We start from the raw sequence: 25,448 nt of genomic DNA, 5'->3' as shown, positions 1-25,448 counted from the left end.
AAAATCTCGCTAGTCCTTGCCGATGACAAGCATACCCATGCAGCCACCAACATGTTTGAAAATATGAAATGGTACTCAGTGATGTGTTGTGTTGGATTTGCCCCAAACATAACGCTTTGTATACAGGACATAAAGTTCATTTCTTCTTCATTTCTTTCTTATTCTGTACAAGCTTCCTTCTTTTCACTCTGTCATTTAGGTTAGTATTGTGGAGGAACTACAATGCCAGTTTTCTCCTATCACAGCAATTAAACTCTAACTGGTTTAAAATCAGCATTTGCTTCATGGTAAAATCCCTGAGCAGTTTCCTTCCTCTCCGGCAACTGAGTTAGGAGGGATGCCTGTGTCTTTGTAGTGACTGGGTGTTATGATACACCATCCAAAGTGTAATTAATAACTTCATGTTCAAAGGCATATTCAAAACATAATTCCACTTTGACATTATCGGGTATTGTCTGTAGGCCAGTGACACCAAAATCTCAATTTAAACCATTTTACATTCAGGCTGTAACACAACAAAATGTTGAAAAAGTCAAGGGGAAAGTGTGAATACTTTCTGAAGGCATGGTGGTTTGTGCTCTCTGAGCGGAGTGTGAAAGCGGTCTTAGTGCAGTCTTAGCACTGGAAGCAGGGAGAGACAGGTTTGATCATGAGAACTAGGTGTATAAACAGATCTTCTTTATGAGAGGTCGTCAGTCACTAACTGGGTCTCTGTGACAGAGTCTGGCCTTAGCGGACCTCTGCTGTGACGTCACTGTCTCTGTGCTGCTCACACTCCATCACTGTCTCTCAGCAGCATGCCCTCTGCTCATGAATGCAGTTCAGTCCAAGTCATACTCGCACTCTCTCACTACACTCTCTCACCAGACTTACTTTCTCACTGTCTCACTACAGTTACCATCTCACTACACTCACTATCTCACTACACTTAATATCTTGCTACACTCACTATTTCACTACACTCACTATTTCACTACACTTCCTATGTCACTACAATTACTATCTCACTACACTCACTATCTCACTACACTCTCTCACTACACTCTCTCACCAGACTTACTTTCTCACTGTCTCACTACAGTTACCATCTCACTACACTCACTATCTCACTACACTTACTATCTTGCTACACTCACTATCTCACTACACGTACTATCTCACTATACTTACTATCTCATCTCACTACACTTTCTATGTCACTACGATCACTATCTCATAACACTCACTATCTCACTACACTCACTATCTAACTCTCACTACACTCATTTTCTCACTACGCTTACTATCTCACTGTCTCACTACACTTACTATCCCACTACACTAACCATCTCACTACACTTACTATCTCACTACACTCACTAAATCACTATCTCACTACACTTACTGTCACTACAATTACTATCTCACTACACTCATTATCTCACGCTCACTACACTCACTACATTCACTATCTCAGTCACACTACATGTATCACCTCACTACACTTTCTATCTCACTACACTTACTGTCTCACTACACTTACTATCTCACTACACTCACTAGCCACTACACTTACTTAACTTACTGTTTCACTATCTCACTACACTTACTGTTATTCACTACAATTACTATCTTACTACACTCACTATCACACACACTACACTCACTATCTCATTACACTTACTATCTCATTATCTCACTACAGTCACTATCTCACTCTCTCACTAATCTCACTACACTTACTATTTCACTACACTTACTATGTCACAAAATTTACTGTCTCACTATCTCACTATACTTACTATCTCATCTCACTACACTTGCTATGTCACTACGATCACTATCTCATAACACTCACTATCTCACTACACTTACTTTCTCACTAGACTTACCATCTCACTACTCTCACTATTTCATTACACTTACTATGTCACTACAATTACTATCTCAGTACCCTCTCTCACTAAACATACTTTCTTATTGTGTCACTAGACTAACCATCTCACTACACTTACTATCTCACTACACTCACTAGCTGTCTCATCTCACTACACTTACTATTTCACTACACTCACTATCTCACTACATAATCTCACTACACTCAGTATCTCACTGTTTCACTACATTTACCATCTTACTAAACTTACTATCTCACTACACTCACTATCTCACTCTCTCTACACTTACACTCTGACTACACTTACCATCTCACTAAACTTACTATCTCACTACACTTACTTTCTCACTACACTCAATATCCCACTACACTTACTATCTCACTACACTTACTATTTCACTGTCTCACTACATTTACCATCTTACTACACTTACTATCTCACTACACTCACTATCTCACTCTCTCTACACTTACACTCTGACTACACTTACCATCTCACTAAACTTACTATCTCACAACACTTACTTTCTCACTACACTCAATATCCCACTACACTTACTATCTCACTGTCTCACTACACTTACTATCTCACTACACTCACTATCTCACTGTCTCACTACACTTACCATCTCACTATCCCACTACACTCACTATCTCACTACACTCACTATCTCACTCTCACTACACTCATTTTCTCACTATGCTTACTATCTCACTGTCTCACTACAGTTACTATCTCACTACACTCACTATCTCACTGTCTCACTACACTTACCATCTCACTATCTCACAACACTTACTTTCTCACTACACTCAATATCCCACTACACTTACTATCTCACTGTCTCACTACACTTACTATTGCACTACACTCACTATCTCACTGTCTCACTACACTTACCATCTCACTATCCCACTACACTCACTGTCTCACTACACTTACTATCCCACTACACTAACCATCTCACTACACTTACTATCTCACTACACTCACTAAATCACTACACTTACTTCACTTACTGTCTCACTATCTCACTACACTTACTTTCTCACTACACTCACTATTCCACTACACTTACTATCTCACTGTCTCACTACACTTACTATCTCACTATCTCACTACACTCACTATCTCACTGTCTCACTACACTTACCATCTCACTATCCCACTACACTCACTATCTCACTACACTCACTATCTCACTCTCACTACACTCATTTTCTCACTACGCTTACTATCTCACTTTCTCACTACATTTACTATCTCACTGTCTGACTATCTCACTACACTTACTGTCACTACAATTACTATCTTACTACACTCAATATCTCACACTCACTACACTCACTAGCTCAGTCTCACTACATGTATCACCTCACTACACTTACTATCTCACTACACTTACCATCTCACTATCCCACTACACTCACTATCTCACTACACTCACTTTCTCACTACACTTACTATCTCACTGTCTCACTACACTTGCCATCTCACTATCCCACTACATTCACTATCTCACTACACTTACTATCTCACTATACTTACTGTCACTACAATTACTATCTCACTACACTCACTATCTCAGTCCCACAACATTTAACATCTCACTACACTTACTATCTCACTACACTTACTGTCTCACTATACTTACCATCCCACTACACGTACTATCTCATTATCTCACTACAGTCACTATCTCACTACACTCTCACTAAACTCACTATCTCACTACACTCACTGTCTCACTACACTCAGGATTGCACTCTCACTACACGTACTATCTCACTACACGTACTCTCTCACAACACTCACTAACTCACTACACTTACTCTCACTACCCTTACTATCTCACTACACTCACTCTCTCACTACACTTACTATCTCACTACACTTACTAGCTCACTGTCTCACTACAATTACTTTCTCACTACCCTCACTATCTCACTACACTTACTACACTCATTATCTCACTACACTTACTTCCTCACTACATTTAATGTTTCACTACACTTACTATCTCATTATCTCACTAGTCACTATCTCACTACACTCTCTCACTAATCTCACTGTCTCACTACACTTACTATCTCACTAAATTTACTATCGCATTATCTCACTACACTTACGATCTCACTGCACTTACTATCTCACTACACTTAATGTCTCACAACCCTTACTATCTCACTATCCTTACTATCTCACTCTCTCTACACTTATCTCACTAACTATCTCACTATCCTTACTAACTTTCTGTCTCTACACTTAATATCTCGCTATACTTACTATCTCACTACACTGATCTCACTACATTTACTATCTCACCACACTTACTATCTCACCACACTTACTATCTCACCACACTTACTATCTAACTATACATACAGTGAGGGAAAAAAGTATTTGATCCCCTGCTGATTTTGTATGTTTCCCACTGACAAAGACATGATCAGTCTATAATTTTAATGGTAGGTTTATTTGAACAGTGGGAGACAGAATAACAACAAAAAAATCCAGAAAAACGCATTTGTCAAAAATGTTATAAATTGATTTGCATTTTAATGAGGGAAATATGTATTTGACCCCTCTGCAAAACATGACTTAGTACTTGGTGGCAAAACCCTTGTTGGCAATCACAGAGGTCAGACGTTTCTTGTAGTTGGCCTCCAGGTTTGCACACATCTCAGGAGGGATTTTGTTCCACTCCTCTTTGCAGATCTTCTCCAAGTCATTAAGGTTTCGAGGCTGACGTTTGACAAACTCGAACCTTCAGCTCCCTCCACAGATTTTCTATGGGATTAAGGTCTGGAGACTGGCTAGGCCACTCCAGGACCTTAATGTGCTTCTTCTTGAGCCACTCCTTTGTTGCCTTGGCCGTGTGTTTTGGGTCATTGTCATGATGGAATACCCATCCACGACCCATTTTCAATGCCCTGGCTGAGGGAAGGAGGTTCTCACCCAAGATTTGACGGTACATGGCCCCGTCCATCGTCCCTTTGATGCGGTGAAGTTGTCCTGTCCCCTTAGCAGAAAAACACCCCCAAAGCATAATGTTTCCACCTCCATGTGGGGATGGTGTTCTTGGGGTCATAGGCAGCATTCCTCCTCCTCCAAACACGGCGAGTTGAGTTGATGCCAAAGACCTCGATTTTGGTCTCATCTGACCACAACACTTTCACCCAGTTCTCCTCTGAATCATTCAGATGTTCATTGGCAAACTTCAGACGGCCCTGTATATGTGCTTTCTTGAGCAGGGGGACCTTGCGGGCGCTGCAGGATTTCAGTCCTTCATGGCGTAGTGTGTTACCAATTGTTTTCTTGGTGACTATGGTCCCAGCTGCCTTGAGATCATTGACAAGATCCGCCCTTGTAGTTCTGGGCTCTTTGATCTTGGCCATGGTGGAGAGTTTGGAATCTGATTGATTGATTGCTTCTGTGGACAGGTGACTTTTATACAGGTAACAAACTGAGATTAGGAGCACTCCCTTTAAGAGTGTGCTCCTAATCTCAGCTCGTTACCTATATAAAAGACACCTGGGAGCCAGAAATCTTAATGATTGAGAGGGGGTCAAATACTTATTTCCCTCATTAAAATGCAAATCAATTTATAACATTTTTGACAAATGCGTTTTTCTGGATTTTTTTGTTGTTATTCTGTCTCTCACTGTTCAAATAAACCTACCATTAAAATTATAGACTGATCATTTCTTTGTCAGTGGGCAAACATACAAAATCAGCAGGGGATCAAATACTTTTTTCCCTCACTGTACTATCTCACTATACTTACTATCTCGCTATACTTACTATCTTACTACACTTACTATCTCATAATCTCACTATACTTACTATCTCACCACACTTACTATCTCGCTATACTTACTATCTCATTATCTCACTACACTTACTATCTCATTATCTCATTACACAAACTATCTCACTATCCTTACTATCTCACTGTCTCACTACACTTACTATCTCACTACGCTTACCATCTCACTATCACAGTAAACTACACAGGCCCTCAAAGTTCTTTCATCTTTAGATTTGGCAGACTAATGTAAAATGTAGGGTAATGATATATGCACATATCACCCCACTCATTGAATCATTCCAGCACTATGTAAAGGGTCATGGTTGCTCATGCACTAATGTGTTTCTGTTTGTTGACCTCTTAGAGACTTGGCACCAAGAGACATTTCTGGAACCTCTGACCCCTTTGCCAGAATCCTCTTCAATAACCACAGTGCAGAGACTTCGGTGAGGAGGGAGATGAGCTGGATAACATGTACATGACTGAATTAATCGCCAACTTTAGTGGAGACAAAGACTGATTATGTGAAATACTATATGAAATGTTTTTCTTCTGTGTTTGTCTGTCAGATCATTAAGAAGACTCGTTACCCACACTGGGGTGAGACCCTGGAGTTGGAGCTTGAGACAGAGGAGCTGTCTGAGGGAGGTACTGTCACAGTGGAGGTCTGGGACTGGGACATGGTGGGCAAAAATGACTTCCTAGGAAAGGTGAAGAGGTTATGTTTCTAAAGTCCAATCCCTCTTACTTATGTTAATCTATGAGGACATGTTATACTTATTTCTACTATATACAATGATTCATACTTTTACAAATACAAATACAGTGGGGAAAAAAAAGTATTTAGTCAGCCACCAATTGTGCAAGTTCTCCCACTTAAAAAGATGAGGCCTGTAATTTTCATCATAGGTACACGTCAACTATGACAGACAAAATGAGGAAAAAAAATCCAGTAAATCACATTGTAGGATTTTTAATGAATTTATTTGCAAATTATGGTGGAAAATAAGTATTTGGTCAATAACAAAAGTTTCTCAATACTTTGTTATACAGTGGGGAAAAAAAGTATTTAGTCAGCCACCAATTGTGCAAGTTCTCCCACTTAAAAAGATGAGAGAGGCCTGTAATTTTCATCATAGGTACACGTCAACTATGACAGACAAAATGAGAAAAAAAATGCCAGAAAATCACATTGTAGGATTTTTCATGAATTTATTTCCAAATTATGGTGGAAAATAAGTATTTGGTCAATAACAAAAGTTTCTCAATACTTTGTTATATACCCTTTGTTGGCAATGACACAGGTCAAACGTTTTCTGTAAGTCTTCACAAGGTTTTCACACACTGTTGCTGGTATTTTGGCCCATTCCTCCATGCAGATCTCCTCTAGAGCAGTGATGTTTTGGGGCTGTCGCTGGGCAACACAGACTTTCAACTCTCTCCAAAGATTTTCTATGGGGTTGAGATCTGGAGACTGGCTAGGCCACTCCAGGACCTTGAAATGCTTCTTACGAAGGCACTCCTTCGTTGCCCTGGCGGTGTGTTTGGGATCATTGTCATGCTGAAAGACCCAGCCACGTTTCATCTTCAATGCCCTTGCTGATGGAAGGAGGTTTTCACTCAAAATCTCACGATACATGGCCCCATTCATTCTTTCCTTTACACGGATCAGTCGTCCTGGTCCCTTTGCAGAAAAACAGCCCCAAAGCATGATGTTTCCACCCCCATGCTTCACAGTAGGTATGTTGTTCTTTGGATGCAACTCAGCATTCTTTGTCCTCCTAACACGACGAGTTGAGTTTTTACCAAAAAGTTATATTTTGGTTTCATCTGACCATATAACATTCTCCCAATCCTCTTCTGGATCATCCAAATGCACTCTAGCAAACTTCAGACGGGCCTGGACAAGTACTGGCCTAAGCAGGGGGACACGTCTGTCACTGCAGGATTTGAGTCCCTGGCGGCGTAGTGTGTTACTGATGGTAGGCTTTGTTACTTTGGTCCCAGCTCTCTGCAGGTCATTCACTAGGTCCCCCCGTGTGGTTCTGGGATTTTTGCTCACCGTTCTTGTGATCATTTTGACCCCACAGGGTGAGATCTTGCGTGGAGCCCCAGATTGAGGGAGATTATCAGTGGTCTTGTATGTCTTCCATTTCCTAATAATTGCTCCCACAGTTGATTTCTTCAAACCAAGCTGCTTACCTATTGCAGATTCAGTCTTCCCAGCCTGGTGCAGGTCTACAATGTTGTTTCTGGTGTCCTTTGACAGCTCTTTGGTCTTGGCCATAGTGGAGTTTGGAGTGTGACTGTTTGAGGTTGTGGACAGGTGTATTTTATACTGATAACAAGTTCAAACAGGTGCCATTAATACAGGTAACGAGTGGAGGACAGAGGAGCCTCTTAAAGAAGAAGTTACAGGTCTGTGAGAGCCAGAATTCTTGCTTGTTTGTAGGTGACCAAATACTTATTTTCCACCATAATTTGCAAATAAATTCATAAAAAATCCTACAATGTGATTTTCTGGAGAAAAAAAATCTAAATTTGTCTGTCATAGTTGACGTGTACCTATGATGAAAATTACAGGCCTCTCTCATCTTTTTAAGTGGGAGAACTTGCACAATTGGTGGCTGACTAAATACTTTTTTTCCCCCACTGCAGTTTCATTTTAGTGTATGATGTATTGGTTATTTGTTTTCATGCTCAGGTGGAAATCCCTTTTGCTTGCCTGCACAAGACACCTCTGGTACAGGGTTGGTTTCGTCTGCTGCCCCTGGGAAACAATGAGGATGATGCTGGGTAAGGAGTGTGTGGGTGTTAGTGTGGTTTTGTGGATGTGTATCGGTTTGTGTTTGTGTGTGTAAGAGAGAGAGGGAGGGGGGGTGTTTTTTAAAATATATATGACTTGAGGACATACAGTGCATTCTGAAAGAATTCAGACCCCATGAGTTTTTCAAAATGTTGTACGTTACAGCCTTATTCTAAAATTAATTAAATTGTTTTTTTCCCCCCTCATCAATCTACACACAATACCCCATAACGACAAAGCAAAATAGGTTTTTAGAAATGTTAGAACATTTATAAAATAAAATCAAATGGAAATATCACATTTACATAAGTATTCAGACCCTTTACTCAGTACTTTGTTGAAGCACCTTTGGCACCGATTACAGCCTCGAGTCTTCTTGGGTATGATGCTACAAGCTTGGCACACCTGTATTTGTGGAGATCCTCACATTATTCTCTGCAGATCCTCTCAAGCTCTGTCAGGTTGGATGGGGAGTGTCGCTGCACAACTATTTTCAGGTCTCTTCAGAGATGTTAGATCGGGTTCAAGTCCGGGCTCTGGCTTGGCCACTCAAGGACATTCAGAGACTTGTCCCGAAGCCACTCCTGCGTTGTCTTGGCTGTGTGCTTAGGGTCGTTGTCCTGTTGGAAGGTGAACCTTCACCCCAGTCTGAGATCCTGAGCGCTCTGGAGCAGGTTTTCATCAAGGATCTCTCTGTACTTTGCTCCGTTCATCTTTCCAACAGGATGGTGCAAGGTTTCCTCCAGACGTGAGCTTGGCATTCAAGCCAAATAGTTGAGTCTTGGTTTCATCAGACCAGAGAATCTTGTTTCTCATGGTCTGAGTCCTTTAGGTGCCTTTTGGCAAACTCCAAGTGGGCTGTCATGTGCCTTTTACTGAGGAGTGGCTTCCGTCTGGCCACTCCACCATAAAGGCCTGATTGGTGGAGTGCTGCAGAGATGGTTGTCCTTCTGGAAGGTTCTACCATCTTCACAGAGGAACTCTGGAGCTCTGTCAGAGTGACCATTGGGTTCTTGGTCACGTCGTTGACCAAGGCCCTTCTCTCCCGATTGCTCAGTTTGGCCTGGCGGCCAGCTCTAGGAAGAGTCTTGGTGGTTCCAAACTTCTTCCATTTAAGAATGATGGAGGCCACTATGTTCCTGGGGACCTTCAATGCTGCAAAAAAAATGTGGTACCCTTCCCCAGATCTGTGCCTCGACACAATCCTGACTCGGAGCTCTACGGACAATTCCTTCGACCTCATGGCTTGGTTTTTGCTCTGACATGCACTGTCAACTGTGGGACCTTATATAGACAGGTGTGTGCCTTTCCAAATCATGTCCAATCAATTGAATTTACCACAGGTGGACTCCAATCAAGTTTTGGAAACATCTCAAGGATGATCAATGGAAACAGGATGCACCTGAGCTCAATTTCGAGTCTCATAGCAAAGGGTCTGAATATTTATGTAAATAACGTATTTCAGTGTTTTACTTTTAATAAAGGGGCAAAAAAATTCAAAAAGCCTGTTTTTGCTTTGTCATTATGGGGTATTGTGTGTAGATAGATGAGATTTTTATTTATTTATTCCATTTTAGAATAAGGCTGTAACGTAACAAAATGTGGGAAAAGTCAAGGGGTCTGAATACTTTCCGAATGCAATGCACTGTATTGGCCCCCCCCTAATGCCAGAGGCCACAATTGACGTCAGTTGTTTGTCTGGTGTCCTGTCCGAGATGGTTATTTTATTTCAGTTTTTTTGGTCTTTTTCCCTTTTCAACGTGCGTACACACGCACACACACACATAGACAGAGAGTCATTAGGGAGTGAGTCACAGCTTTAGGTGGGGCGTTTGTTCGGGAGGGAATGAAAATATACTATCAGAAGGGAGGCCTGTCACTCCCAACATGGCAGGGGACAGGAAACTATAAAAAATAACCATTACAGGGTGTTTGTTGCACATCATACCTCGCATGGCAAGCCACCAAACATAATATATCCCCAGTGTGGGCACATTCCCTTGGTAATGCTCAGCACTGCCTGTGCTATAACATGCTTGTGCTAAGCGAACTTCTTGTGAGTATTGTTTAAGAGTGTCGTGACTGTAGTGTCTCTGAGACATCTCTCTCTCTCTCTGTCCATAGAGGTAAGCTGGGTGCGCTGCGTCTGAAGGTACGTCTGGTGGAGGACCATATCCTGCCCTCCATGTACTACCAGCCTCTCATTGACCTGCTGGTGCAGTCAGTCATCTCTCCTGCTGAGGTCAACATCACACTGCTGTCACATACACAACCCATTGTTATTAACTCATTCTACAGGATATTTTTCTGATTTGTTCAACCACTAATGTATTACATTTTTCATGCCATATGAAGATGCCATGGTGCGTGATTCCTTTCTATGAAAATATATTTCCTTCTTTAGATTTCTTAGAATATGCCACATCCTTCCACCACAGGGTTTATACAGTATATAGAGCCTACTGTGCCCCATGGCTGACAGACACATAGCCAGCTTCCTCTCATAAATGTACACCTGGCTAATAGGCCTTGACTATCTCCACCCTCTGACCCACCCCAGGTGGAGGACGGCAGCCCCCTGACCATGCTGGAGGAGGTGACCACGGTGGAGAGCCGGCAGGACGTGGCCATGACCCTGGTCAAGATCTACCTGGGGAAGGGCCTGGTGGTGCCCTTCCTGGACTACCTCAACACCCGCGAGGTCAACCACACCTGTAAGAGACACTGGCTGGCTGGGGAATTTAACAAAGGACAGGAAAGTCATATTTTTGAGCGTAATGCTTTTCTAGATGCTCTTGTCAAAAATCATGGTTACAGTTGAAGTCTGAAGTTTACATACACCTTAGCCAAGTACATTTAAATTCAGTTTTTCACAATTCCTGACATTTAATCCTAGTAAAAATGCTCTGTCTTAGGTCAGTTAGGATCACCACTTTATTTTAAGAATGAGAAATGTCAGAATAATTGTAAAGAGAATGATTTATTTCAGCTTTTTATTTATTTCATCACATTCCCAGTGGGTCAGAAGTTTACATACACTCAATTATTATTTGGTAGCATTGCCTTTAAATAGTTTAACTTAGGTCAAACGTTTCAGGTAGCCTTCCACAAGCTTCCCACAATAAGTTGGGTGAATTTTGGCCCATTCCTCCTGATACAGCTGGTGTAACTGAGTCAGGTTTGTAAGCCTCCTTGCTCGCACACGCTTTTTCAGTTCTGCCCACAAATTTTCTATAGGATTGAGGTCAGGGCATTGTGATGGCCACTCCAATACCTTTACTTTGTTGTCCTTAAGCCATTTTGCCACAACTTTGGAAGTATGCTTGGGGTCATTGTCCATTTGGAAGACCCATTTGCGACCAAGCTTTAACTTCCTGACTGATGTCTTGAGATGTTGCTTCAATATATCCACATAATTTTCCTTCCTCATGATGCCATCTATTTTGTGAAGTGCACCAGACCCTCCTGCAGCAAAGCACCCCAACAGCATGATGCTGCCACCCCCGTGCTTCATGATTGGGATGGTGTTCTTTGGCTTGCAAGCAACCCCCTTTTTCCTCCAAACATAACGATGGTCATTATGGCCAAACAGTTCTATTTTTGTTTCATCATACCAGAGGACATTTCTCCAAAAAGTACGATCTTTGTCCCCATGTGCAGTTGCAAACCGTAGTCTGGCTTTTTTATGGCGGTCCAGAAAATCACATTGTATGATTTTTAAGTAATTAATTTGCATTTTATTGTATGACATAAGTATTTGATACATCAGAAAAGCAGAATTTAATATTTGGTACAGAAACCTTTGTTTGCAATTACAGAGATCATACGTTTCCTGTAGGTCTTGACCAGGTTTGCACACACTGCAGCAGGGATTTTGTCCCACTCCTCCATACAGACCTTCTCCAGATCCTTCAGGTTTCGGGGCTGTCGCTGGGCAATACGGACTTTCAGCTCCCTCCAAAGATTTTCTATTGGGTTCAGGTCTGGAGACTGGCTAGGCCACTCCAGGACCTTGAGATGCTTCTTCACGGAGCCACTCCTTAGTTGCCCTGGCTGTGTGTTTCGGGTCGTTGTCATGCTGGAAGACCCAGCCCGACCCATCTTCAATGCTCTTACTGAGGGAAGGAGGTTGTTGGCCAAGATCTCGCGATACATGGCCCCATCCATCCTCCCCTCAATACAGTGCAGTCGTCCTGTCCCCTTTGCAGAAAAGCATCCCCAAAGAATGATGTTTCCCACCTCCATGCTTCACGGTTGGGATGGTGTTCTTGGGGTTGTACTCATCCTTCTTCCTCCTCCAAACACGGCGAGTGGAGTTTAGACCAAAAAAGCTCTATTTTTGTCTCATCAGACCACATGACCTTCTCCCATTCCTCCTCTGGATCATCCAGATGGTCATTGGCAAACTTCAGACAGGCCTGGACATGCGCCTGGCTTGAGCAGGGAGACCTTGCGTGCGCTGCAGGATTTTAATCCATGACGGCGTAGTGTGTTACTAATGGTTTTCTTTGAGACTGTGGTCCCAGCTCTCTTCAGGTCATTGACCAGGTCCTGCCGTGTAGTTCTGGGCTGATCCCTCACCTTCCTCATGATCATTGATGCCCCACGAGGTGAGATCTTGCATGGAGCCCCAGACCGAGGGTGATTGACAGTCATCTTGAACTTCTTCCATTTTCTAATAATTGCGCCAACAGTTGTTGCCTTCTCACCAAGCTGCTTGCCTATTGTCCTGTAGCCCATCCCAGCCTTGTGCAGGTCTACAATTGTATCCCTGATGTCCTTACACAGCTCTCTGGTCTTGGCCATTGTGGAGAGGTTGGAGTCTGTTTGATTGAGTGTGTGGACAGGTGTCTTTTATACAGGTAACAAGTTCAAACAGGTGCAGTTAATACAGGTAATGAGTGGAGAACAGGAGGGCTTCTTAAAGAAAAACTAACAGGTCTGTGCTAGCCGGAATTCTTACTGGTTGGTAGGTGATCAAATACTTATGTCATGCAATAAAATGCAAATTAATTACTTAAAAATCATACAATGTGATTTTCTGGATTTTTGTTTTAGATTCCGTCTCTCACAGTTGAAGTGTACCTATGATAAAAATTACAGACCTCTACATGCTTTGTAAGTAGGAAAACCTACAAAATCGGCAGTGTATCAAATACTTGTTCTCCCACTGTAGATACTTTTGTACGTGTTTCCTCCAGCATCTTCACAAGGTCCTTTGCTGTTGTTCTGGGATTTATTTGCACTTTTCCCACCAAAGTATGTTCATTTCTAGGAGACACAACGCGTCTCCTTCCTGAGCGGTATGACGGCTGCGTGGTCCCATGGTGTTTATACTTGCATACTATTGTTTGTACAGATGAACGTGATACCTTCAGGCATTTGGAAATTGCTCCCAAGGATGAACCAGACTTGTGGAGGTCTACAATTTTTCTTCTGAGGTCTTGGCTGATTGTTTTGATTTTCCCATGATTTCAAGCAAAGAGGCACTGAGTTTGAAGGTAGGCCTTGAAATACATCCACAGGTACACCTCCAATTGACTCAAATGATGTCAATTAGCCTATCAGAAGCTTCTAAAGCCATGACATCATTTTCTGGAATTTTCCAAGCTGTTTAAAGGCACAGTCAACTTAGTGTATGTAAACTTCTGACCCACTGGAATTGTGATACAGTGAATTATAAGTGAAATAATCTGTCTGTAAACAATTGTTGGAAAAATTACTTGTGTCATGCACAAAGTAGATGTCTTAACCGACTTGCCAAAACTATAGTTTGTTAACAAGAAATTTGTGGAGTGGTTGAAAAACGAGTTTTAATGACTCCAACCTAAGTGTATGTAAACTTCCGACTTCAACTGTATATGACCACTGAGTCTCTTGGATGTAGTGAAACAAATCCCTGTGCAGCTGTGAACAACCAGACAGTGTGTAGGTTAAGGTAGTGTACAGTATAGGAAGAAGCTTTGAGTGTATGTGTGCTAGGCAGATTTTAAAAAGCCCCGCTGATCACCTGCTCTTGTTCCTGTGTATCCCACACAGGCTGTTGCTGGTATTTAACTCTGATTTGACGCTCTCTCTCTAATCGCAGCAGCAGCCACGGTCGGTCTGTGTGGGCGGGCGGTGCAGCACTATATTAATCAGACCTCCAGAAATTATTCAACCTTACAGTCATTTGACAAATTCGGGGTGTTCATTAATTACAGTGCAATCGAAAAGTATTCACACCCCTTTACTTTTTTCACATTTTGTTACGTTACAGCCTTATTCTAAAATGGATTAAATTAAAAATGTTCCTCATCAATCTACACACAATACCCCATAATGACAAAGCAAAAACATGTATTTATAAAATTTTTGCAAATGTATTAAAAATAAAAAACCGAAATACCTTAAGTACCCTTTGCAATGAGACTCAAAATTGAGCTCAGGTGCATCCTGTTTCCATTGATCATCCTTGAAATGTTTCTACAACTTGATTGGAGTCCACGTGTGGGAAATTCAATTGATCTGACATTTATTGGTCCCAAAGTTGACAGTGCACGTCAGAGCAAAAACCAAGCCATGAGGTCGAAGGAATTGTCCGTAGAGCTCCGAGACAGGATTGTGTCGAGGCACAGATCTGGGGAAGGGTACCAAAAAATGTCTGCAGCATTGAAGGTGCCCAAGAACACAGTGGCCTCCATCATTCTTAAATGGAATAAGTTTGCAACCACCAAGACTCTTCCTAGAGCTGGCCGCCCAGCCAAACTGAGCAATCCGGGTAGAAGGGCATTGGTCAGGGTGGTGACCAAGAACCTGATGGTCACTCTGAAAGAGCTCCAGAGTTCCTCTGTGGAGATGGGAGAACCTTCCAGAAGGACAACCATCTCTGCAGCACTCCACCAATCAGGCCTTTATGGTAGAGTATCAAGACGGAAGCCACTCCTCAGTAAAAGGCACATGACAGCTCGCTTGGAGTTTTCCAAAAGGCACCTAAAGGACTCAGACCATGAGAAACAAAATTATCTGGTCTGATGAAACAAAGATTTAACTCTTTGGCCTGAATGCCAAGCGTCATGTTTGGAGGAAACCTGGCACCATCCCTACGGTGAAGCATGGTGGTGGCAGCATCATGCTGTGGGGATGTTTTTCAGCGGCAGGGACTGGGAGACTAGTCAGGATTGAGGGAAGATGAAAGGAGCAAAGTACAGAGAGATCCTTGATGAAAACCTGCTCCAGAGCACATGACCTCAGACTGGGGTGAAGGTTCACCTTCCAACAGGACAACAACCCTAAGCACACAGCCAAGACAATGCAGGAGTGGCTTCGGGACAAGTCTCTGAATGTCTTTGAGTGGCCCAGCCAGAGCCCGGACTTGAACCAGATCGAACATCTCTGGAGAGACCTGAAAATAGCTGTGCAGCGACGCTCCCCATCCAACCTGACAGAGCTTGAGAGGATCTGCAGAGAAGAATGGGAGAAACTCCCCAAATACAGGTGTGCCAAGCTTGTAGCGTCATACCCAAGAAGACTCGAGGCTGTATTCGCTGCCGAAGGTGTTTCAACAATGTCTTGAGTAAAGGATCTGAATACTTATGTAAATGTGATATTAGTCTTTTTATTTTTTATTTTTTTATTTTTTAAAAACATTTCTATAAACCTGTTTTCGCTATGTAATTATGGGCTATTGTGTGTAGATTGATGAGGAAAACAAGTAATTTAATCAATTTTAGAATAATGGTCTAATGTAAAAAAATGTGGAAAAAGTCAATGGGTCTGAATGCTTTCCGAATGCACTGTATGTTCCTTTCTCCAGGCTAAGTCATAAGGAGTTTTGTTGTGCTCTTTTTTTTCACTTTCTGTTAGTGTGGCTTGCGATAACAAGCAAAGTTTCCATAGCAACTCCACACGATCAAGATCAAAATAGATGTTGGGTTGTAGAAATATGTGTGAGGGAAAAAAAAGTGAGAAAAAAATCTAGAAATGCATTTATACTGTAGAAGTGGTGTGGTGGAACAAACTTTAAACATCCTTTTTAATGTGATAACAGAGCAGGTAGCTCCTTCCCCATCTCTTCTCACAAATGATCTTCAGGCCTACAACTACACTGAACAAAAATATATACGCAACATGCACCAATTTCATATAAGGAAATCAGTCAATCACATGACTTGGAATACAGATAATCATCTGTTGGTCACAGATACCTTAAAAAAAAAGGTTGGGCGTGGATCAGAAAACCATTCAGTATCTAGTGTGACCACCATTTGCCTCATGCAGCGCGACACATCTCCTTCGCATAGAGTTGATCAGGCTGTTGATTGTGGCTTGTGGAATGTTGTCCTACTCCTCTGCAATGGCTGTGTGAAGTAGCTGGATATTGGCGGGAACCGGAACACGCTGTCGTACACCATAGCATCCCAAACATGCTCAATGGGTGATATGTCTGTTGAGTATGCAGGCCATAGAAGAACTGGGACATTTTCAGCTTCCAGGAATTGTGTACAGATCCTTGCGACATGGGGCCATGCATTATCATGCTGAAACATGAGGTGATGGTGGCGGATGAATGGCACGACAATGGGCCTCAGGATTTCGTCACGGTATCTCTGTCCATTCAAATTGCCATCAATAAAATGCAATTGTGTTCGTAGCTTATGCCTGCCCATACCATAACCCCACCGCCACCATGGTGCTCTCTGTTCACAACGTTGACATCACCAAACCACTCGCCCACACGACGCCATATACGCTGTCAGTCATCTGCCCGGTACAGTTGAAATCCGGATTCATCCGTGAAGAGCACACTTCTCCTGCGTGCCAGTGGCCATCGAAGGTGAGCATTTGCCCACTGAAGTCGGTTAATTACGACGCTGAACTGCAGTCAGGTCAAGACCCTGGTGAGGACAACGAGCACGCAGATAAGCTTCCCTGAGATGGTTTCTGACAGTTTGAGCAGAAATTATTCGGTTGTGCAAACCTACAGTTTCATCAGCTGTCCGGGTGGCTGGTCTCAGACGATCCCGCAGGTAAAGAAGCCGGATGTGGAGATCCTGGGCTGACGTGGTTACACGTGGTCTGCTGTTGTGAGGTCGGTTGGACGTACTGCCAAATTCTCTAAAATGACATTGGAGGTGGCTTATGGTAGAGAAATGAACATTAAATTATCTTGCAACAACTCTGGTGGACATTCCTGCAGTCAACATGCCAATTGCACGCTCCCTCAAAACTTTAAATATCTGTGGCATTGTATTTCTTTTTATTTAACTAGGCAAGTCAGTTAAGAACAAATTCTTATTTACAATGACGGCCTACACCGGCCAAACCTGGACGACGCTGGGCCAATTGTGCACCGCCCTATGGGACTCCCAATCACGGCCGGTTGTGATACAGCCTGGAATCGAACCAGGGGGTCTGTAGTGACGCCTCAAGCACTGAGATGCAGTGCCTTAGATCGCTGCACCACACTGGAGCCCAATATTGTGTGACAAAACTGCACATTTTAGAGTGGCCTTTTATTGTCCCCAGCACAAGCTGCACCTGTGTAATGATCATGCTGTTTAATCAGCTTCTTGATATGCCACACCTGTCAGGTGGATGGATTATCCTGGGATCTTTTATTTCAGCTCATGGAACATGGGACCAACACTTTACATGTTGCGTTTATATTTGTGTTCAGTATAAAACACTTTACCCGGCAATAGGTCATATCACTATGCCTACGTCAATGTTCCTCCCTCCAAGGATAAAGGTAACTTGGGTAGCAAATGGGGTCAATGAAGTCCTCTATGAAAATAGAGTAGCGCTAGTATTGAAGTAGCCCTAGTTAACCAAGATCAAAATGTGGTTTATTACTCCTCTTAGCCCCATACAGAGTGGTTTAGAAATGTATATCCTACATTCCTCTTCTCTTTAATGTATCTCTCTGACAGTGGATCCAAACACCCTGTTCCGGTCCAACTCTCTAGCTTCTAAAGCCATGGAGCAGTTCATGAAGGTGAGTAGAATCCAGGAAATTCTCATCATGTTGTCTGGGCATGATCCCTCTGTCAATCCAACGTGTTAGCTTGATTCTCTCTTGACAGTCTCACTATGCTCTTACCGGTCCCACGGTAAAGCACGATAGCCTAGTCCTATAGACATGGGAATGACTTAAATCTAAGAACCACTATTGTTCTGAATAACTAGCATTAGCTGTGTAAACTGGCTGGATAAATAGTAAAAAAGCTTTGAAAGGATGTTTTCTAAATGTGAGGTATTGTGCACTGGCAGGCTGTGGGGATGCTGTACCTTCATGAGGTCCTGAAGCCCATCATTAACCGCATCTTTGAGGAGAAGAAGTACATTGAGCTGGACCCGTGTAAAATTGATCTGAACAGAAGCAGGTAAACAGAAAATACTGGTGTCGAAATACAGGTGTGAAAATGATTGTTTACAGCCTCAGAGATATACTAGTTTCCTGGATAACAACACATAACATCTACAGTATATGAGACTTGCATCACAGCATAATACCCACCTACTCCACAGTGTGACTAGAGACGACAACATCAAGACAAGAAAAGGAATGTAAAAATGGGGGAAGTTTGTTGCCTGGCAACCAGAGAGAACCCCCCTGAGATGCCTATCTCTGACACCCACCCATCTCCAGTACCTATCATCCCTATATCTGCCCAGACCAGACCTGATCATTTACACAGACTGATCCTACATCTCCTTAGACTTAACCTGCTATTTACTGTACCACTATGCTATCTGTCCACATTTGTGCTCAAGTTTCCACAGACGGCATAACACTGATGCATCTATTGAGACATGAAATGTATAGATGTTGATGTATTGATTTGGCCAGTGCACAGACTTCATAATTAGTGACAATGCTGTCTGTACAAAGCAAAGGTCACAGTATGGGTCCCGCAGGCCCTTGTGTTTCAGAGCTCCATTGAATTGTCAGTATACATTTCATTTCAATGTAACACTGACTCCTCTCTTTTGCTCTGGAGGCGTATCTCATTTAAAGGTGCGGTGTCTGAGGCTGAGGTGAGGGAGAGCAGTGTGGAGATGCTGCAGGGCTATCTGTCCAACATCGTGGAGTCCATCGTTGGGTCAGTTACCCAGTGTCCTCCTGTCATGAGGGTGGCCTTCAAACAGCTGCACAAGGGGGTGGAGGAGCAGTTCCCTGAGCCAGAGAACAAGGTCTGTTTCACACCCAGAGGTCAAGGGGTCAAATTCAGCTACAAAGGTCACCTAGATTTCAATGCTGGATAGAGAATAGACATGGGGATGTTGTCAGTGCATTTATTTTCTTTTAATCTCTGTTGCACTCCTTCCCTCCTGGCCCTCTCCCCACAGGATGTGAAGTATCTGGCCATCAGTGGGTTTTTCTTCCTGCGTTTCTTTGCCCCTGCTATCCTCACACCCAAGCTCTTTCACCTGAGGGACCAGCATGCAGATACACGCACCAGCAGGACACTGTTACTACTGGCCAAGGTACTGTGCCCTTGCACGTATACACTCTCACGGACACACACACACACACACACGCACGTGCACACACACACGCACGCGCACACACACACACACATGCACAGAACCCCCCCAAACAGACCGTTTTTATCCTACAACAGTGCCACACAGTCCTGCACAGTGAAACAGCAGTGGAGAATATAGTTGCTGTCCATGGTGCTGAAGTCCTGTTGCTATGTGTCCTCTACAGAGAATGTTCTATTTTTACCTCTGTGTGCGGCCAGGCTGGGGTTCAAAGCAGAGCTTCAGAGAGGGGTTTCCTCTGCGCCCCATGCCAGGTGTGGGCAGGACAAAGAGGGCCTCACAGCAAGCCTGCTCACTGGGATGTTTGATGTTACTCAGAGAGAGAGAGGGGTGTAGTAGTCTGTTACAGAAAGCACAAGCACATCCTGATTATACTGTGCTGCTCATTTAATATCAGAATTGATAACGATACTCCCTGTCCATTTGACAGATGGTAAGTTATGGTTACAGGAGAGAGTGGTGGGTGAACATGGTTGTGTTTCTCTGTGCGCCAGGCAGTGCAGAGTGTGGGGAACCTGGGTTTGCAGCTGGGCCACGGCAAGGAGCTGTGGATGGAGCCCCTGCATCCCATCATCCTGTATAGCGTGGCCTCTGTTAAAGACTTCCTGGACAAGCTCATCGACATCGACCACGATAGCGGTAAGAAGCACCAGCAGGACACTGTTTATTCAGTAATGCATAAGGCCTGGAGTTTTTCCTCACCATGTCACCAGACCAGGGGAAAATCTAGGCCCTAGTAGTAATGCATCAGTAGCCTGCTGAAGAGCAAGCAGGTAACCGTAGAGATCAGAGATAAGATAGAGCCACTGGGGGGGGGGGACAGAACAGCAAAGTTTGGCTGGGCACCTATCCGGGCAGGCTAACCCACCAGGTGCCAGTGTGGCAAGGCCAGTTATTACTGGTATCAATAGATACAAAAGACCCACTGGTGAAATATTCATAGGCAGCTGGGAGCTGATACTGGGACTAAAATGGAGCGCGGTGGGCTGTGCGTTGAACTGTGGAGCCCTCGCCACCCCTACACACCCACTGTATGCATAGCACACCTATGCCCTTTTCTCATCATCACGTGTCAGCTGTTGTTGTGATCCATCTTACCCCTCTGAAATATCATGTTCCAATCTCCATGTCATCTCAGCACTTGATGTGAATGTGTTACGCAGGAGTGCATTTGTATTGTTCCATCTGTCTGAGGGTGTGCCAGTGTTAATTTTGGCACTCTTTTATAGATTTAGTCTAGTCTTAGTCATTTTGACTAAAATATCATTAAGTCACATTTTTGTCATTTGAATAATGATTTAGTCTAGTTATTGTTAAAATGACTAAAATAGTGGGCCATTTTAGTCAACAAAATGCCCTTTAATTTTAGTCACATCACATTTGTATTGCCACATTAACCTATAGGTGCACAAACATACATAGCCTTGTCCTGCCAACATATTGTTATGCATAACATCCTATTCTCTTCCCAACAGCAGAAATACTGTATGAAATAAGTCAGAGTAAATAGATATTGCACATTACATACAAAACAAACTGACACACGCAAGCGCAAACTGACACACACAATCACCAGATGGTTCCGCAAAGTATTGGCAAAGTAGTATGGGTTGTACCTCCGTCACTCGGTCACGTCATTGCCATTGTTATCAAGGTTCCACAGACGCCGCAGCCACATTGGTGTCCAAAAGTAAAAAGGGGGCTAATGACTTTGAACGGGAGCTAATGACTGTTTTGCCCAGTGATGTAGTAGAGTCACTAAACCTCAAGTCCAAATCAAGTCTCGAGTCTCAGTCCAAGTCCGAGTCACCAATGGTTGAGACACGAGTCCCTATGGCTGAAGTCTGAGTCCCAGTGCTCGAGTCCTGGTCCAAGTGCTCAAGTCTGAGTCACTGGGTCCACATTAAATCAAAAGAAAGTTATTTATCCAGTCAGATATAGTGTAGTGGCAAGAGGAATTTAGTCTATCAATTGTTTGCTATCCCTTTCCTTTCTGTGCTGCCAAATGTTTGCATATAGGCTACTAGTAATGTTACATTTACATTTTAGTCATTTAGCAGATGCTCTTATCCAGAGCGACTTACAGTGAATGCATACATTATTATTGTTTTTTTAATATATTGTAACGACCCTGTATTGTGTTCTGTGTTCATGGATGTGTTATCGTTCTCATGGGTACTAGCAGGGGTTAAATATGCCAGGACAGATGGAAAGGTTGGGGGGTATGATGGGTAATCCCGCGGGATTTTGGGAATGATTAAATAGGGTTACGGTCTCATCTCTCTCTTCTGTTCGGGACCCTTGATTTGACATGTTCTATTTGTGTATGTTTGAGGTTTAGCGGCGTGGGTTGTGGCCTGAACAATAGCCCATTTAGGAATAAACCTGTGTTCTGCCTGTACACCTGGTGCCCGTCTCTCTTTTACTTTATGACCCAGCTGGGTCATTACATTGGTGTCAGAAGTGCTTTCGAACGACGGGATAGATCGAGATTAGGCGAGTTAGCTGTTTCAGTATAGGCCGTGGTTAGCTTTAGCGTGACTCGCATCTACGGTCAGGATGATCGGGGCGAGGCGGAAAGTTAAGGAAGAGTCGGACAAAGTGGCCGTTGTGGGCTCGGTGTACCCGGTCGGGAGGGTCAGGCGATGACGGCTGTAGAAGAGCTGGAGAGCCACATGGCGGGAGTTAAATTGTCAGTCAGCAAGATGGCAGAACGGGCGGGTTTTCCTTCAAACCGCTCGACCAGAACAGACGTCACGGCGACGGAGATATCGACGTCACCGCGTGCGGAAATGGCTGGACCTCCTTATGTAAACAGAGATGGCAGCGCCCTATTGCCATTAGCCACGGTAGCGGCTAAACTCCCAAAGTTCAATGGACAAGGTAAATGGGAAGTTTTTTTCACTCAATTCGAGTTGTTGGCTAGAGCCGGGAGGTGGTCTGACGAGACGAAAGGGTTACAGCTTGCCCTGAGCCTGTCAGAGGAGGCGTCGGAATGCCTGCTAACGCTAGCCCCGGACGAGAGGGGCGACTACGGTGCGCTAGTGGAGGCATTGGGGGCCGTTTCGGCAGCGATGCACAGCCCAACATGCTGCGGATTGAACTGAATAACAAAAAGAGACTTCAGGGGGAATCATTAAAGGCGTTGGCAAGTGATATTCTGAGCCTGACCAGGCGGGCTTATGCAAATATGTCGATTGGGGTGCAAGACGAGCTGGCACGGGACAGTTTCATTAGAGCGCTCTCCCCCACCGAACTGGGTAAGCATGTGCAGATGTCGGACCCAGCATCTCTGCGGGCTGCAGTGGAGATAGCCAGGAAGAGGGAGCTGATCTGGGGTGAGGGAGTGAGAGTGGAGGTTGCCAGTCAACCAGAGGTGAGCAGCGGCGGCCGGGGTGCTGGGGGTCACCAAACCAGAGTGGGTCGACGAGTTGGGAGGGTTAGTCAAGACCGCTTCGCTTGTCATTGAGAAGGGCTCCAGACAACATCGCAGTGTCAGCTCAACTTCCATTGTCTGCTGGGGTTGTGGCCAGACTGGCCACATTCAGCGGGAGTGTGGCAGATTCTCAGTCAACAGGAAACGACAGCGGGTTCTCGCGCAGGGGGCAGCGCGGGCCCATTCCTCCGCCCCGAACCCACAGTAAGCAGAAGATGTACCCAGCAGTGCAGGCAAGAGGGTGGGGACCTGCTTCCCCAGGGTGTAGCGGCCACCGTGTTTCCTAGTCCGGTAGTTGTGGTGGGACGTACCACCATTGGGGACTTCTGCAATGTCATCGTCAAGGTAGAGGGGGTGGAATGTTTGGCCCTGGTCGACACGGGCTCTACAGTAACCCTGGTGAGACCAGACATACTACCTGTTGGGGTGCGGGTGGAGCCGACCTTTGTCCAGCTACTGACTGTCACGGGGAGCTAGCCCCCCATGTTAGGGGTGTCGGGTGTCTGTGACTGTGGGGGGAGAACTGTGGGGTGTCCGGTGTGGGTAGCAGCGGTACAGGACCCCTGTATACTGGGAATGGACTTTTGAAAAACTGTGGGGCTCAGTTGGACTTAGCTCGGGCACTTTGAGGCTGTCGGGGGGCCCCACAGTGGGAATGTCGCCTACGGGGGGCCAGCAGGGGGCAGGGCTGTCCCTCCGTCTTCCTCCAAGCTTGCCCGAAACTCCACTGGTCGTCCCGGCTGCTCCCTTGGTCGTTGTTCCATCCCAGCAGCTGTCTCCGGCGGCAACGACCTTCACTCCCCATAATGGTGCAAGCACAGGCATCCCAGTAGCCCAAAACACACTGGCTCCTTCACCCCCATCAGCCCGACGGGGAAGGAGGAAGTTACTCGACGCCCGTTGAGGCTGTGTGGCTGAAAAACTGTCAAGGTCTGGACGAGGGACAACAGAGACAATTAAAGCAGCTGCTGTTTGACTTTAAAGATAGCTTCAGCTGGGGGAAGATGAGGTAGGGCAAACGCACCTGGTTCAGCGCGACATCGACACTGGGGACAACCAACCCATTAAAATTCGGCCCGTCGCATTCCCCTTGCCAAGAGGAAGCAGCAGCCACAGCTATTGCTGACATGTTGCGGGCTGATTTCATTGAGCCATCAGATAGCCCGTGGTCCGCGCCGGTCGTCATGGTGCCTAAGAAAGGGGGTAAACTTAGGTTTTGTGCGGACTACAGGGGCCTAAATTCTGTCACCATTAAAGACTCTTACCCCATACCGAGGATCGATGAGTCGCTAGACCACGTCAGAGGGTCCTCGTGGTTCTCTTCCCTTGATCTGCGCAGCGGCTACTGGCAGGTGCCCCTCTCGCCTGGGGCACGTGAAAAACGGCCTTCTCCACGGATAGGGGCCATTGGCAGTTCAAGGTGCTGTGCTTCGGGCTTTGTAATGCTCCTGCCACCTTTGAGAGGCTCATGGACAGAGTGCTGTCGGGGGGTTCCGAGAGACGAGTGTGTCGTGTACCTAGACGACATATTGGTACATGGCACGTCGTTTGAGGGGGCACTGGGGGCACTTGGGCGAGTGCTGGAGAGGATCTCGGGGGCGGGGCTAAAATTACACCCGGAAAAGTGCCATTTCCTGCAAAGGGAGTTGGCGTTCCTGGGTCATCAGCTGGGTGGTGAGGGTATCAGCACGTTGCCAGACAAAGTGGAGGCTGTGAGGGGTGGCCAATTCCAAAGGAAAAAAGGAGGTTAAGAGCTTCCTGGGTCTGGCATCCTACTATCGTAGGTTTGTGAAAGGGTTTTGCGGGGATAGCAGCTCCTTTGAACCACCTTCTCAAGAAGGACACTGTCTTTCAGTGGACCGAAGAGCACCAGCGGGCGTTTGAGGCCCTCAACGTGCCCTGGTGGAGAGCCCCTGTCCTGTCCTCACCAGACCCAAACCGTCCGTTTATTCTGGACACCGATGCAAGCAATGAGGGCTTGGGGGCCGT

At 44.7% G+C, this 25,448-nt stretch overlaps 1 protein-coding gene across 1 annotated transcript in view; it reads left to right on the top strand.

Moving 5' to 3' along the window:
- The window catches only part of LOC121584148 (rasGAP-activating-like protein 1), a 48,595-nt gene that overhangs the window by 15,686 nt on the left and 7,461 nt on the right, over positions 1-25,448 (top strand). The window contains exons 6-15 of the mRNA XM_041899987.2: positions 6,053-6,134; positions 6,258-6,398; positions 8,393-8,484; positions 10,619-10,736; positions 11,055-11,208; positions 18,406-18,470; positions 18,746-18,858; positions 19,477-19,669; positions 19,826-19,963; positions 20,518-20,662. Of these exons, the coding sequence (XP_041755921.2) occupies positions 6,053-6,134; positions 6,258-6,398; positions 8,393-8,484; positions 10,619-10,736; positions 11,055-11,208; positions 18,406-18,470; positions 18,746-18,858; positions 19,477-19,669; positions 19,826-19,963; positions 20,518-20,662 (1,241 nt within the window). The remainder of the gene's footprint in view (positions 1-6,052; positions 6,135-6,257; positions 6,399-8,392; positions 8,485-10,618; positions 10,737-11,054; positions 11,209-18,405; positions 18,471-18,745; positions 18,859-19,476; positions 19,670-19,825; positions 19,964-20,517; positions 20,663-25,448) is intronic.

The sequence above is a fragment of the Coregonus clupeaformis genome, chromosome 16 (genome assembly GCF_020615455.1).
Source record: "Coregonus clupeaformis isolate EN_2021a chromosome 16, ASM2061545v1, whole genome shotgun sequence".
Lineage (NCBI taxonomy): Eukaryota > Metazoa > Chordata > Actinopteri > Salmoniformes > Salmonidae > Coregonus > Coregonus clupeaformis.
Note: the sequence above shows the minus strand (reverse complement) of the source record. Positions and strands in the feature narration are given on the sequence as shown.